The 15,732-nt window shown below is 32.9% G+C and overlaps 1 protein-coding gene across 3 annotated transcripts in view; it reads right to left on the reverse strand.

Moving 5' to 3' along the window:
- LOC132625104 (WPP domain-associated protein-like) overlaps positions 1–5,899 on the reverse strand; it is a 6,802-nt gene extending 903 nt beyond the window's left edge. Inside the window, exons 1-6 of one of the 3 annotated variants that reach the window (XR_009576643.1) lie at positions 5,630–5,897; positions 2,768–5,161; positions 2,023–2,149; positions 1,555–1,656; positions 1,218–1,351; positions 1,021–1,099 (exon numbers count right to left, since the gene is read on the reverse strand). Coding sequence is in view for 1 of the 3 variants with exons in the window: in XM_060339895.1 (XP_060195878.1) it covers positions 1,022–1,099; positions 1,555–1,656; positions 2,023–2,149; positions 2,768–5,148 (2,688 nt within the window). In the remaining 2 variants the exon portion in view is untranslated. Of the gene's footprint in view, positions 1–1,020; positions 1,100–1,217; positions 1,352–1,554; positions 1,657–2,022; positions 2,150–2,603; positions 2,675–2,767; positions 5,162–5,629 lie in introns of those variants that run through there. The other 2 variants (XM_060339895.1, XR_009576644.1) reach the window with 2 other exon arrangements.
- Positions 5,900–15,732: the final 9,833 nt, after the last annotated feature.

The following is a 15,732-nucleotide window of genomic DNA, read 5'->3' on the forward strand; positions in this document are numbered from 1 at the left end:
CATTTTTTTATCAATAGCCATTTTGTGGTTAGCTTATAGAAGATTCTTTTGCTCTATGGCTTTAGCCACTTCTGAATCTGCACGTCTTTTCACCTATGTGTTTCCTCTTTCTGCCACAGCTGCTTATTGATTCTTTTGCTCTATGGCTTTAGCCACTTCTGAATCTGCACGTCTTTTCACCTATGTGTTTCCTCTTTCTGCCACAGCTGCTTATTAGCATCTTCAATATTCATGATTTCACCAACTCCACCTTCGATTTTTTTTGGCTTTTTCGACTGCTTTTTGAAATTTCCTAAAGCAATCTTTTTTCCTCTGCCCTTTTCCTTTCTACATCAGCCCTAGTTTTCTCAACCTTTTAACTTTTTTGTTAACTCAGCTGTTTTCCTCTTATTCAGTTCCCTTTTTTTACAACCAAGAAATCCCTGAGGACTAATGGTGCACAATTATAAAAAACAGTTAATTTACTTAGGTTCTTTTCCTTTTCTTGAGTAGGAGACGACACATGAAGAATATTAGTCACTGCAGATACAACAAAATGAAAAGTTCAAGTAAAAGTTTAATTTTTCAGCAAATGTTTTTATTGCTCCATCCGTTCATTTTATACGGCAGAATTTGACTGGGCGCGGAAATTAAGAAACAAAGAAAGACCTTTAATACATGGTTACCTATTCAAAAGAAAGACCTTTAGTACATACCAAAAGTATTGTTAGAACTTGTGGGGACTTAAACATGCCTTGACATTTATATGGGTATAAGAGCATGTCATTAGAGGTAAAATGATAAGCAGGTATAGAAGGGTGTCATTCTTTTTAGAACAAACTAAAAAGGAAAGAGAACTACTTAAATTGGGATATAGAGAGTAACAAAGAGCAATTTAGTGTTCAGGAAAAATATCAATAACTAGACATTCTCACAGAGTTTGTCTTAGAGGCTGATCTAGCTAACAACAATGGAACCAAATGTTATGCATATCACCTACTGAAAAGTGAAAAACTATACTTTTAGCAGAAGAAAAATTACCTTAACCAGGAGATGATTTTACTAGCTTGGTAGACTCTCCAGTTAATTCCCTTTTGATCACCTTAAGAATCTCCATAATCTGCATTAAAGTAAGCGACATGTAAACAAGATATAATATTTGCCCGATAAATGCAATTGCATGCTTCAGAAGTGACAAGTTTATGTTGGAAGTAGCCTTCCCCCCCAGCCCGAAATACCCGATTATCTTCAATGGAAGAGCAAGAGCAGTAGGAATATAGTCTTTAATCTTTATCCCTCGTCGTTTGACCTTTAACCACTGCTTTGTAAAAGTTGCACATGCTAACAACTGGATACCCAGCTAACAAAAGTCCTACGACAGGAAGAAGTGAAAACTTTATGTTCAGAGGCGAAGGACAAATTCTCAATTTTGGAGCCTACCTTAACATACTTGAAGAATATTGGAACTTGGAGATGACTATTAAACACATATAGCTGAATCCTTAAAAGCCAGACTAACACTTGTCTCACAGGAAAATTGATACAATATATCTTTTAAGACATGAATCATCTTACCCCAGGATAATGCTGTAAAACTGGCGAGTAATGATCAAGTGCTATGTAAATCTTCTCAAGTAAGCCTAAAAGTGTATCCACCTCATCTCCCAAAAGATCAACCTGAATGTACAAGAAACCCCTTTGAAAAACTTCGTAAACCGTAGTAAAACATCAAGAAGTTAAAGCATGATGCAATTTTTGTAATAGGTTAGAACAGTGGTGGATGTAGCATTTGAGTTATGGGTTGATCTGAACCCAGAAAACAGACCTATATTTTAAATTTCAATAAAAATTAGATTATGAGCCCATAATTTCAAAAGTAGAGTGCGTTCAGTGCTAAGAACTTTAAAGGTCGAACCCATCAAGTTCAAATCACGGATCCGCCTCTGGGTTAAAAGCTTAAATTTCAATCAAAAATATTGCATAGTTAATTGCTATTTATCTGCAAAACAGAAATATAAAGAAAGATGCATTCTGTGTAATTGCCTCAGCCTCCGCCAATTGAAGGTCTGAACATCTTTTTTCAAGCCTTTCTTGGTACAGTAGCATTGTTCTTCTCAGTAAATTGGCCTTCTTAACAAGAGAATCCAATTGAGAATACGAGTGCTCAAACCTGAAAGTAGTACCAGCAAATTGCATTAGGTCTGAGTGCAGATAATTCAATGTAAACTTCGCAAAAGTCATGTCTTCTAAGCCGAAGAAGGTTTTGAGTGTATGTGTCTGTATGTACCAGTTAAACAAAAATGTTTACATAATATAATCCCACTTTTTTCCCTACTGAATGCTTACGCCAATTGCTACGAACAAAAAAGTATAACGGCTACCATAATAGTGTCCAACAACAACAACAACAACAACATACCCAGTGTAATCCCACAAGTGGGGTCTGGGGAGGGTAGAGTGTACGCAAACCTTACCTCTACCTTGGGAGGTAGAGAGGCTGTTTCCAATAGACACCATAATAGTGTCCTTTTAGTGTGTTTTTAGGTCCTCATGGCAAGAACAGAACAGTAGGCATTCTGAAAGCAAGTCATATTAGTGTTTGTATTGGTAAGTAGTTGTCTTACAAAAGTTATGTTCTTGGTGTAATTTGCAGTTCCTTTTGGATGTAAATTCTTTTGTCGACTTTCTGGATTCTCTGCATATTTGAAGGGACAAAATGTATTTTTTCTGTATATATTAGCGCAGTGATATTCCAATTACTTATCCAAAAAGAAAAGGTAGCACAAACCTCGCACTATTTGTTGTCAACCTTCCTGTCACCGAGCCATCAAAATCAGCAAGCATCTTTGACGATTCATGTAAATTACCAATTATTGTTTCCACCTGCTTCCTTAGCTCCATTTCTTTTGCTTCAAGCGAGGACAAAAGAGTTTGCCTCTCTTCAGAAATAGCACAGACCATATTTTCCCTGTGATTAGCTTCTTTTAACTCCTCCTCCTTCTCCTCAAGACTTTTATTTATTTGGGCTGCCTCCTCTTTCAATACTTCAATTTGCGCCAATGCTTCTGCCAACTGGCCCTTTACTACATTTACTTCTTTGTTGCACCCAGAAGCTAATGCTTCTTGTTGACTTGCAAATTCTTTCACAGCATTTAACTCTTGAAGCACCTGCTCAAATTGACCCATCTTTTTTGCTAGAGCAGCCGATGCCTCTGTTGCTAAATTCTCCTTTTCAGTCACACATATTTCCAGCTCAGAAACCAGTTGCTTTAGTCTGTCCTTCTCTTCAACCTCGAATTTTAATTTGTTTTCCATCTCAATAACTTTTGTTTCGAGAGAAATACGAATGTCTTTTTCATTCAAATACTCTGGATACAGTTCCTTAAGCATGTCTTTAGCCTCCTTGATGCCTTCACCGGAAATCACTCCACAAATTTCTTGCATAATGAGGCACTCTATCTCTAAATCTTCAATTTCAAATTTTGTAATTTCAGCATCAGTATCATTACTATCATTATGCATATCAAATCCCAAGTTTAATTCCTCCACTTCATTTCTTGTCCCCCCACTAAGATCCCTTAGAAAACAGGTATACACTTCTTCCCTTACAGAAGCTTCTATCAGTGAGTCTTCCATGGCTAAATGGAGATCTCCTATCTGTTTTAGCATGTCTGCTTCCACCAAAGAATGTTGCACCCTCTTCTCATTGGCGTCCGAAACTTGGGACAAAAGGGACTTAACTTCAACTTGCTTATGTTTAAGCAAGTCTCTAAGCTGGTGATTTTCAGAAAGAAGGCTATCAAGCCTATCCTTCAAGTTACCGAAACTTAGAGTCTCCTGGGTAAATGCAGGATGTTTTTCATTCTCTACAAGGATATCATCCAATTTGAATATAATTTCTGGGATCTTCTTCCTTAGAATGTCAGATTCACCCTTATCCTTCTTATGTGGCACAGCAGAGCCTCCTCTAAGCTTTAGATAATCTGCTCTTAGATGAAAATATTCATCGGTTCTCTTTTGCAAAATGGACTCATGGTGTCTCTTCATCTTTGTCATTATATTATTAAAATAGGTCACCATTTCCTCTTTTGACATGTGCTTCAACGTGGCAGCATCAAAGTTCTCAGGTATATCAGTCTTAGAATCTTCCATCTTTTCATTTCCATCCCAATTTGAAGAAGTCACATGCTCACTTGATGTCTTGCGTGTAAAGACATCTGCATCATGCGATCCATGGAAAGTCATATACCCTGTTTCTGAACTTGACAATGACTTCAAAACAGCATCCAACTCCGTCCGTAAACTAGAGATGTCATTCAACTTCCCATTTCGGTCACCACAAAATTTAGCATACTGATCACACAATTTGTACTCAAAGTCTTCTTGCACAGTCCGAATTACACTACGCATTACCATGGCCTCAATCTCCACTTGGGTAAGATGCTCCTCCTGCCACTGACCAAGTGATGTCTTGGACAACTGCAGCATATCATCCATTTGTTTAAAGACGGTATCCACCATCATTTTCAAGTTATTTACTGTTTTGTCCAACCGAACCCAAATTCCAGATTCTTTCTCCTGTAGAATACCTTCTAGTCCCACCATCTCAGAGCGAGAGCTGATGTTCCTGATAGACTTGGATCCTCTAAACTCATCAATACTCTTCTTCAGCTTCTTGAATTCATCTTTTGCCGAACTTCTTAGCTCATCAAGAAAGTCTCCCATCTTGCCATGCTCCATAAAAACATCTGATAAAGTCATATGTTCTCGAAAATTCATGCTTTCTAACTCATCCTGCGACATGGGTGACCCAAGAGATTCAGTTTTGCTAAGACCCCCATCATGAAATTGCAAATACTCCTTCAACTTGGCTAATTCCGTTTCCTTAGCCACTAGTCTCTCAGCTGCCTCTTGTTCCACCGCGCTCACTATTCCCTTAATCACCGAGTCACTTACCATTCTTGATACCATTAATCGGTCATTGACATCTTCCCAGTATGTATCGAAATCCTCCAAAATCTCATCACCCAAATTCTCATTTTCCTTTGAACCATTAACCATTTGCTCAAAGCTACCATTTGTCATTCCCTCGCGGTCATCCTCGCCACATGATTTTATACCATTATCATTTCTCGCCGCCCCATTCTCTAACACCTCTGAACTGCCCATAACAGAAGCATATCTGCATACATTTTTCCAGATATTAGAAAACCCACAATTGGAAAAAAAAAAAAAAGACTCCACTTAAACCCAAAATAGAAAATCATAAATTAAGCTGGAAAAAAAAAAAAGTTTCAACATTTCAACCATCAAACAGACATACCCATAAATAAAACGATTAAAACAAAGAAAATGAAAACGAAAAATCAAAGCAAAATGTGCTGAAAGAAATCCCTAAAATTTCTCAACCCAAAAATCAGAAAACTATAAAGATGGAACAAGTGAATACACTCCTAGCTAAATTAACACAAAGAAAACAACTTTCCAAGTAAACAAAAAAAAAAAAGGAAAAAAAGAGTAAGCATAATAAGGAACTGCCCATAATAGAAGCATATATTTTTCCCAATATTATTACAACTACTAAACAAACAATTTACTAAAGCAATACTTCTATAAGAAAAGAAAAAAAAGCTTAAATGTGTGAGCTTACAAGGAAAGAAATGGTTTTTCCCTTCAAGCAATAAAGTTACCAAATGGGTGTTTGGTAAATATCACAGCTAAATGCTAAGCTAAAGCAGCTCTTTAATTTTTCTCGGAACTAAGTTATTTAGTGTTAGTTTTAGGGTTTTCTGAGAGGGGAAGAATAAGCAAATATGAGCGGGAGTAATTACATAGTATAAAGAAATGAAGGCTTAAAATTAATATGATTTGCATATAACTACTGTCGTTTTCTTTTTTCTTTCTTTTTCGCTGATTGTTACTGGAACGTTGATTATGGACATTGATTCCAATAACCAAAAAAGTTTGATTCCGTGTCAAAGCACGTCAATTATGAAAACAATCTATTTATATCTATTAGCCATTTGCGCATCTCTCCGGATTAAAAAAAAAAATTCACTTAGTCATTTATACATTTAAAAATACTAATTGGACAAAAATAAATAATTTAATTAAATTGTTCCAAATTAAATAAGTATAGGAATTTGATCACAAATCACTTAATAGGGGCAAATCTAAAAAGATAAGATTAATTTTTTTTTAATTTCATAAATGGACACTCTTTTTGATCCAGAAAAAATATAAAGCTAAGCATATATAAGGTGATGATGTAACTTTCTAAGTCCACCATTCACATTTATCTTTTTTTTCTCCTTTTTTTTTCGCTTTTCACTATTTTTTATTTTTTATTTTTCCCACTACTTTTATGTATCTTTGTAACAACCTTTAACAGCTCAATAATAAATACTCCGGTTTTTCTTCTCTTAAAGTCCCACTAATGACATTAGCCCACTACACTCTTATCGGTTAAAGATTAATATCCAACCTTTCTATTTGCTTTCTCCACTCAAGGTCTGATTGTCTTCTTTTTCTAATTCCTAATTCCTAATTTTTAATTATTGCTATAATAAATTAGGATAATGAAGAATAATAAGAGCAATTATGAAGAGTTTACGAGAATGGACAAGGATCTATATATATCAAATAATTTGTACGTATCTATAATAAAGTTAGATATAGACAAGGTGATGTGACATTTGTATGACCAAGAATTCTATTTATCTTTTTTCTCATTTTTTTGGCTTTTTTCCCTACACTTTCCTTTAATCCTTGCTCCTTTTCTTCTTTCATGCATTGCATTCAATTAGCCTAAATGTTGTACTAAATTAAATAACATTTCAGAGCACAACCGTTTTGCAGAACAAACAATCTACACTCTTTATTACCACACTAATTCTCAAAATCCCAAGAATTACCTTCTTAAGAGTAATTGATTTGATTGATAACCGATAACTTTTGATGCAATATAATAGATGCTTTACCGTTACCCTCTCCATTTTCTGGCAAAAACTTTCTTATCAAGTTCATTTTTCTTGCCTAATGCTTGACAATCTCCATTTTCCTTTGTTATCTTTTTATTTATGTATTCATATTTATCTATATTCCATTCTTTACATATTTTTGCTACTCATTATTTTCTTTTTCCCGTGAAAGCAATGATGATAATCAGGTAAATTCTCCTTTCCTTTTCTTTTTTGTGTTGGAAATTTTGAAAATATTTTGTAACCATTGTATAATATTATTCTTCATCTTTGTCCCTTTTCCTGTATCTTAGTAGATCTTTATTGATATTTTCTTGCTTTCAAACTATCTTGATTTGTTGATGTGGCCAGCTTTGATTTAGAAAGCTAACTAGGCGATCTACGTTTATGGGACGCTCAGGAGTTGGTATATCATTAGATTTCTATAGTCAAAATTAAGTGTTGTTGGATACTCACTTTCTTTATTCTGTAGTAATGATCAAGATCTTTGTACTTTATAGTTATTTAAGCATTTTTCGGACACTCACTTTTCTTATTTTGTAGTTATGAATGTTAGTATGTTTTTCTAAGCCTTTGAATTTACAAGGTTTTCAAGTTGAGACAAAATGAAAGGCTTTATGAAGTGAGAATTGGACCACATGTTTGCACCGGATGAATTAATTATTCTATTTGAACATACAATTGGGTACTTTAACCCTTTTTTTTTTCTTTTCATTTTATACTATGTGCAGTTTATTTGTTGCAAGGTCTTGCATCCAAAAAAAAAAAGTAGAATTTTTAGATGGTGAGAGATGGAGCGTTTTTATTTAATTTTATATCATTACTATTTGACGAGAATTGAATCTTAATTAAAGCACATCTGTTTGTGATAATGATTACTCCTTGATACCAAATTGTTTTTTTTTTCTTTACGTGAACTATTTTTTGGTAGTTTCTTTTTTTTATTTCTCCACATTCTTTCTATTTACTTGCGTTAACAAATTCATAATCCATTGTTAGGAAGCAGCAATTTTCATGTATTAGAAAGCCCAAAGTTTGCTCGCACTAAGTGATATCTTTTCGCCTTCTATAAGTCGGTTAAATAACAATACGTTAATATGTATGTGCTGAAAGTAATTTTTTTTGTACTTAAACCTTTCATTTGCTGTTACTATACTTTGATGGAGAATGTGTTACTTTAAAAAAAAAATGCATTTATTATTGAAAACAGGGGCATTTGTAGCGATGGCTATACTAGGAAAGTATACTACCAAACATTGGCACCAAAAGTATTATTTACAAGTGTTGCTCATGAAATGTGAGGTATTTTCAACATAACCCGATCACAACGAGTTCATTCTTCTTATTTTTTTTGGTTTCTCACAGGTGTCTGATACCCGCATTGGAGCTCGAATATCAAAATTCGCGCTGCGTAGGGCCCCATTTGGGGGGAAGCACTCCCTATCAAGAATTTTTTCATACTCAGGACTCGAACCCAAGACCTCTCGTTAAAAGATGAGCTGTCTCATCCGCTGCACCACATCCTTTGATGGTTCATTCTTCTTATTTACTTGTTATTGCAATTACTCATCAATTTGGTCCTATATACAGTTGTCACATGAGCAATAAAAAGCTTAAGGGTCTTCACGTATAAATTGTTGTAATTAGTTCCGATGGATGTTCTTTTAAATCTTATGTTCATGCTCATGATCGTTAGTACATTTGCTTTCATTTAAGATTAGATGGAGTTTTTTCCCGTCTTTTTTTTTTTTTTGAAGTAATTATATTTTTTAATAGTCAACATTAGAAAACTAATAGTATTAGATTGTAAATTCAATGAAAATTTTCATGACCGTGCAAAGCGCGGATATATTCACTAGTTTAAGTATTAGTTATCGAAAAATACGTGGCACTGATTTAATAATTATAGAGAAAATGGTCTCCCATGGTTATTTACAATTTGAAATAAAAGAAAATGATCTTTGTAAATTTTACATCATTTGTGTGCTATTTTGAAAAAATTGTAAAAATAATATTTCTTGGAAAGACATAAACTTTAAATTAAATTTATAAAGACTAAAAGATCAATTGAATACTGTAATAATTATAATAGTAATAATAATAATTTTGTTTGGAGAAAAAAAAAAGTGGCTGAAGATATGGGAAGGCTAGAAGTCCGATCAAGTGGTTGACCACATATATAATTTGTTTGTATTTGAATGAAATAAATGGGGATAATACATGAATACCCCTCAAAATTCGTCTCTCTGTTTTCTTTTTGTTAAAACTACATAAGCAAGTTTAGCACTCCTAAACTAATTTAAAGTGGTTTACTGGTTTAATACTTTTTTTGCTGCGCTCATGTGAGCACTATTTGCAGTTTTACACGTTTAGAAAGCGCATGAGAGGAAAAAGTAAGTTAATTTTTTATAACTTTTTTTCATTATTTTTTTAAAACTTTTTTTACCTTAATTTTATTCTTTCGTTTTCTTTCTTTTTGTTTGTACATATTGGATCTTTTTCTTCTTCTCTACTCATTACTTATTTTTTGCCAAAAATATATCTGACCTACAGATTTTTTTTTCAAAGGATTGAGGAAAATGAATACAATTTCTAGTGCATACGATTTTTTATAACCAGATTGATTAGTACAAGTTTTTATCTGCATAACAATATTATCCTCTACACTTCTAAATTTATCTATTGCCACAAAAATTATCGTTACACCACCATGTTGAAATGATCTCTAACCCACCCTCTTCCCTACCCATCCTTACTCGAGTCATTCTCGCTTTAACTTCTACAATTTTGTGCATCCATGTGTAACATTTTTCTTCGCTTTTTTACGTGTTCAAACTAATATACAAATTTAAATTACTTGGCTTTGTATGCAAGTTAATTTTACACATCCGCCTGCAAATTTTCTAAATTAATAAACAATAATCAATCACGTACATAATCTTTTACAATGAGTATAACAAAATGAGGAATTTTTTGGCTAATATGAACGGTGTGTGGCAAGAGGAGGCCACCGACGATTCATGCGACCCAAACAAGAGTCATGTTGTGATTTTTTAAGGTTGTCATCAAAATTGTTTTGGGAAGAAGGAATAAGGGGGGTTAGTGGTGGATCTAATTTGGAGTTGTTGGATAGTTATTTATGAAGTGGAGAGAAAATGGTGAAAACAAGTAAAAAATACGTTTTTGCATTAGAAGAATGATTTGAAAAATTGAGGTAGTGTGTGGGTTGTACTACCTGCGTAAATATGAGTTTGTCTGATAATAAGTATGTTTCTAGCAAGTTTAGTAGGACCTCTGCAAAATTTATGTATATATAAAATAAGTTGGAAAGGAACTTGATGGAGCAGGAAAGAAATATAATTATGCGGTGGAGTATTGCCTTGACATGGTAGAAATCATTAATTCAAGCTTGATTTTTCTAATCCTTTTGAATTCAACTTTTATATTCTTGAAAGGTTGAATTTGACATGACCCTACTGCTAAGACATGCTCATGAAACCATTAACTAAAAGTAAAAAAAAATGAAAAAGAAAATAATCCAATACTAATTTTTGTCAAAAGAAGTTTTCTTAATTACGAAACAAACATATTACAAACTCATTTGTTGAGTTTAATCGAGTGTTGAACGAGAAGTAATCACATAATATTTTTTCTATTGCTGAAATTTAAACTTAAGACCCTCATAATTCAATCTACTAAATTAACCACTAATTTACGACCTTGAGTATTTGTTAGAAATTTTGCTTTTAACTATTTTCTGAAAAGTTTAAACTCAAAAAAATTGATCTCTTAAAAAAGTAAAAAATTTACTCTAAGCTTGAAAATCTTCAAAGGAGTTAATTTTGAAAGAAAAACATTTTTATATACAAAAGAGAATTGAGGGGTAGTTTTGGAAACTCAATAGTTCATTGAAACGCCCCTTGGTTTTTATATATCCCCTAAGGGTTTAAGAACGGCTAACTCTCTTTATGTATGCAGCCCCCTCTCCAACACAGGTATGTTGCTAGGGGCAATTAATTAAGGGTGATAAAAAGTCTCAAATTTGAGAATAGGTAACTTAAGTTTTTGGCTTAATACCTAGATGGATCCTTAAACTTGACATGTTTTGTAAGATAGGCATATAAACTTACAAGGTGACCAGATAGACACTTAAACTTACTCAAAGTGTATTTTTCAAGTTTTTCAGTTATTTTGAAAACAAAAACTATATTTTTCAAACACTCACAATTTTCATGGCCAAACAAGCCCTAAATATATCACAAAATATATTTTTTTTAAAATGCAAAAATAAGGCAATCGCATATACATGAGACTATAAATGTGCACTTAAACCAATAAATACTCGCTAATCGCAATTTTGCAGCTTTCAATTAACTCGGTTTTTTTTTACACTTGAATAATTAAAAAACAATAACTTTAACCAATAAAAATCCTTAAAAAAAGAAATTTCAAATTAAGAAATTTCTTTTTTTAAGGATTTTCTTCTCGGCTTTACAGTTTTCTTAATTTGAAATTTCTTTTACACTTGAAATACTGAACTTAGAAATTTCTTAATTTGAAATTTCTTTTTTTAAGGATTTTTATTGGTTAAATTTATTGTTTTTTAATTATTCAAGTGTAAAAAAAAAACCCGAGTTAATTGAAAGCTGCAAAATTGCGATTAGCGAGTATTTATTGGTTTAAGTGCACATTTATAGTCTCGTGTATATGCGTTTGCCTTATTTTTGCATTTTAAAAAAAATATTTTGTGATATATTTAGGGCTTGTTTGGCCATGAAAATTGTAAGTGTTTGAAAAATATAATTTTTGTTTTCAAAATAACTGGAAAACTTGAAAAATACACTTTGAGTAAGTTTAAGTGTCTATCTGGTCACCTTGTAAGTTTATATGTCTATCTTACAAAACATGCCAAGTCTAAGGATCCATCTGGATATTAAGCCTAAGTTTTTTAAATTAAGTGTAGGTGATAAATTTATGATTAGTGATTAAGGAGTTTTTGACTTGCCCCAAAATTTTATTTTTAACACTTTGACCCTAAACTTTATTTTTAACACTTTGCCTTCAAGTTTTATTTTTAACACTTTCACCCAACCAATATTAACCATAAATACCCCCACCCCCTCCCTGCACCCAGCTCCCCGCCCCCACCAAATTTTTTTTAAAAAAAAAAAAGATTTTGAAAAGTTTTTTTTGTACCACCCACGCCCCCACCACCCCCACCCTCACCAAAAAAATTAATGTTATTTTAAAAAAAAGTTTTGAAAAGTTTTTATTTTTTATTTTTGCACCACCCCAGCTCCCTATCCGCCCCCTGCCCTTGCCCCCACTCCCCATCCCCATCCCCAAACCCCACCGAAAAAAATGTTGTTTTAAAAAAGATTTTGATTTTTTTTTGATTTTTTTTTTGTTTTTTTGCACCATCCCCTACCCTCCCAAAAAAATTAATTTTATTTTTAAAAAAATGTTTTGAAAAGTTTTTGTTTTTGGTATTTTGCACCCCCCCCCCCCTTGAAAAGAATTTTTTTTCTTTGGTTTCTTACTCCACCCACCCACCCAAAAAAAAAAAAGTTTTGAAAAGTTTTTGTTTTTTGCACCACCCACCCCCTAAAAAAAATTCTTGAAAAGAAGTTTTGAATTAGAGAGAGATACCTCCTCCATATGTTGATCCTATCAAACCCGGGAGAAGGCGGACAAAGAGGAGGCGTGGAATCGGGGAATCATTGCGAACGAGGAAAAACAAATGCTCCTTATGCAAAACAGCTAGCACAAAAAACAACATGTCCAACCCGAAATGCTCCATAGTTGTTAATTGCGCTGTGTTGTAATAATAGTTATTTGTTGGAACTTTATGACATTTTCATTTTTTTTTAGAATGGTAATTTATGTTCTTGGTGTTTGTGAAGTTGGTTTATATGATATGTTGATCGTGTTCAAATCACAAATGTGTGTATTCTTGTTAATAAATTGCTGAACAGTTTCCAACAAGTAATGAATCTGTTGCAACAACTCTATAACTTGTTGGGTTTTATCCAACAAGTAACAGGACTTGTTGCAGCAATTAGTATCTTGTTGGGTTTTATCCAACTGCTAAAAGATTTCCAACAAGTAAGTAATCTGTTACAACAACTGACAGGCCTTGTTGCAGCAACTAAGTTACATGTTGGGGGTTTTCTAACAAGTGGAGTGACTTGTTGCAGAAACTGGGTAACTTGTTGTGTTTATCCAACAAGAGCAAGGACCTATTCAACAACTATGTCACTTGCTGCAACAGATACTACAATTGTTGCAACAGATACTACACTTGCTACAATAGATATTACAGTTGTTGCAACATATACTACTTGATTCACCCATATTTAGTGATCAACAAAGGGAATCAATGATATTTAGTAATAAACAAAGAAAATCAACGATATGTAATGATCAATATATAATACTTAATCAATTTAATGATATTTTGAGTCAAGAAAGATGATCTACTAAGTTAGTATGCACTAAATCCAATGATCATTGGAGTGAATTGATGTGAACTACTTGATTCACCTATATTTAGTGATAAACAAATGAAGTCAACGATATTTAGTGATTAATATATAACACTTAATCAATTTGATGGTATTTTGAGTCAGGAAAGATGATCTACTAAGTCAGTATGCACTGTGAACTACTTAATTCATCCATATTTAGTGATAAACAAAGGAAATCAACGATATTTAGTGATCAATGTATAATACTTAATCAATTTGATGTATTTTGAATCGGGAAAGATGATTTACTAAGTCAGTATGCACTAAATCGAGTGATCATTAGAGTGAATTGATGTGAACTACTTGATTCACCCATATTTAGTGATAAACAAAGGAAATCAACGATATTTACTGATCAATGTATAATACTTAATCAATTTGATGTATTTTGAGTCAGGAAAGATGATCTACTAAGTCAGTATGCACTAAATTGAGTGATCATTAGAGTGAATTGATGTGAATTACTTGATTCACCCCATATTTAGTGATAAACAAAGGAAATCAATAATAGTTAGTGATCAATGTATAATACTTAATCAATTTGAAGTATTTTGAGTCAAGAGAGATGATCTACTAAGTCAGTATGCACTAAATCGAGTGATCATTAGAGTGATTTGATGTGAACTACGTGATTCACACATATTTAGTGTTAAACAAAGGAAATAAATGGTATTTAGTGATGATATATATATCTACTAACATCCTTAATGGATTAGATAGTACTTTTATGTAATTTCATGGATTAGATGGGAAATTCTAAGTGTATTTTTCCTAAATCAAGTGATCATTAGCGTGATTTGATGTGAAGTACTTAATTCAACCATATTTAGTGATAAAAAAATGAATTCAATGTTATTTAGTACAAACAAACGAGTTCAATGTGATCAATATCGTGAATATGTTGCAACAATGGAGGAGTTGTTGCAACATATGAGATACCTGCTGCAACATATGAGTAAGTTATTGCAACATATGAGATACCTGCTGCAACATATGAGTAAGTTGTTGCAATACTTCAAATAAGGTGATTAATCTGTTGCAACAACTACGCAACTTGCTTAAACATCTGATCCATCTGTTGAAACAAATTAGTAACTTGTTGCAACTTCTTCAACAAGTGTATGATCTGTTGCAACAATTAACTCATCTGTTGCGACATATTTTTTTAGTTTTGCAATAATTTAAGCAATTGTTTGATTTTTTTCCAACAAGGTGAGTAATTTGTTGCAACAACTAAGAAACTTGTTTAAAAACTTCTTTTTGGTAATAAAATTCGTTAGTTGCCAAAAAAAAAAACTTGTTGAAACAAATTAGTAACTTGTTGCAACTTCTTCAACTACTGTATGCATCTGTTGCAACAATTAGTAAGCAAAATAAATAAGTTCATAAACAGAAATTGTTCAACAACCACCTTGGCTCCAAATACTACAACTAATCAAAATAAATAAGTTCATAAACATCATTCACAAATAACATAAAGGACAAAAAAAAAATTGTTAAACAGCCACCTTGGCTCCAAATACCACAACTTAAGTAATAATTTGTTCAGCAACTGCCTTCTGGGGTGTATCATTTCCTTGATCTACTCCATCTCCTTCATTTCCATCATCAGTTTCTTCATCTTCTAGTTCTTTTTCACTTTCTTCCTTTGTATCTACTGCTTCTTGGCTCTGTTCTTCATCTCTTTCTAAGGATTGATTGTTAGTTTGACTGTCAATTTGACTATATCTTTCCTCAACATTTACTGATTCATAAATAGATTGTCTACTTGTTGCAACAAGTGTAGAACTTATTGCAACAACTACAAATTTGTTGGATATCTTCTACAAACAGAACCAAATAACTGAAGCTATGTCCAACAGATTTGTATTTATTGCAACAGATTGTCTACTTGTTATAACAAGTGTAGAACTTGTTGCAACAACTACAAATCTGTTGGATATCTTCTACAAACAGAAGCAAATAACTGAAGCTATGTCCAACAGATTAGCGAGTCGTTGCAACAGATTGTCTACTTGTTGCAAAAAGTGTAGAACTTGTTGCAACAACTACAAATATGTTGGTTATCTAATCTTCTACAAACAGAACCAGATAAATACCAGGACAAGAACAAAAAAATATATGTTGGATATATTTTCCTAAACCCTGAACCATACCAGGACAACAACAGAAAAACCATCTATTTCACTACAAACACACAACAACAACAACCTGAATTTTATTCAAACTTTTCCTAAACCCCCCCC

The sequence above is a fragment of the Lycium barbarum genome, chromosome 12 (genome assembly GCF_019175385.1).
Source record: "Lycium barbarum isolate Lr01 chromosome 12, ASM1917538v2, whole genome shotgun sequence".
Lineage (NCBI taxonomy): Eukaryota > Viridiplantae > Streptophyta > Magnoliopsida > Solanales > Solanaceae > Lycium > Lycium barbarum.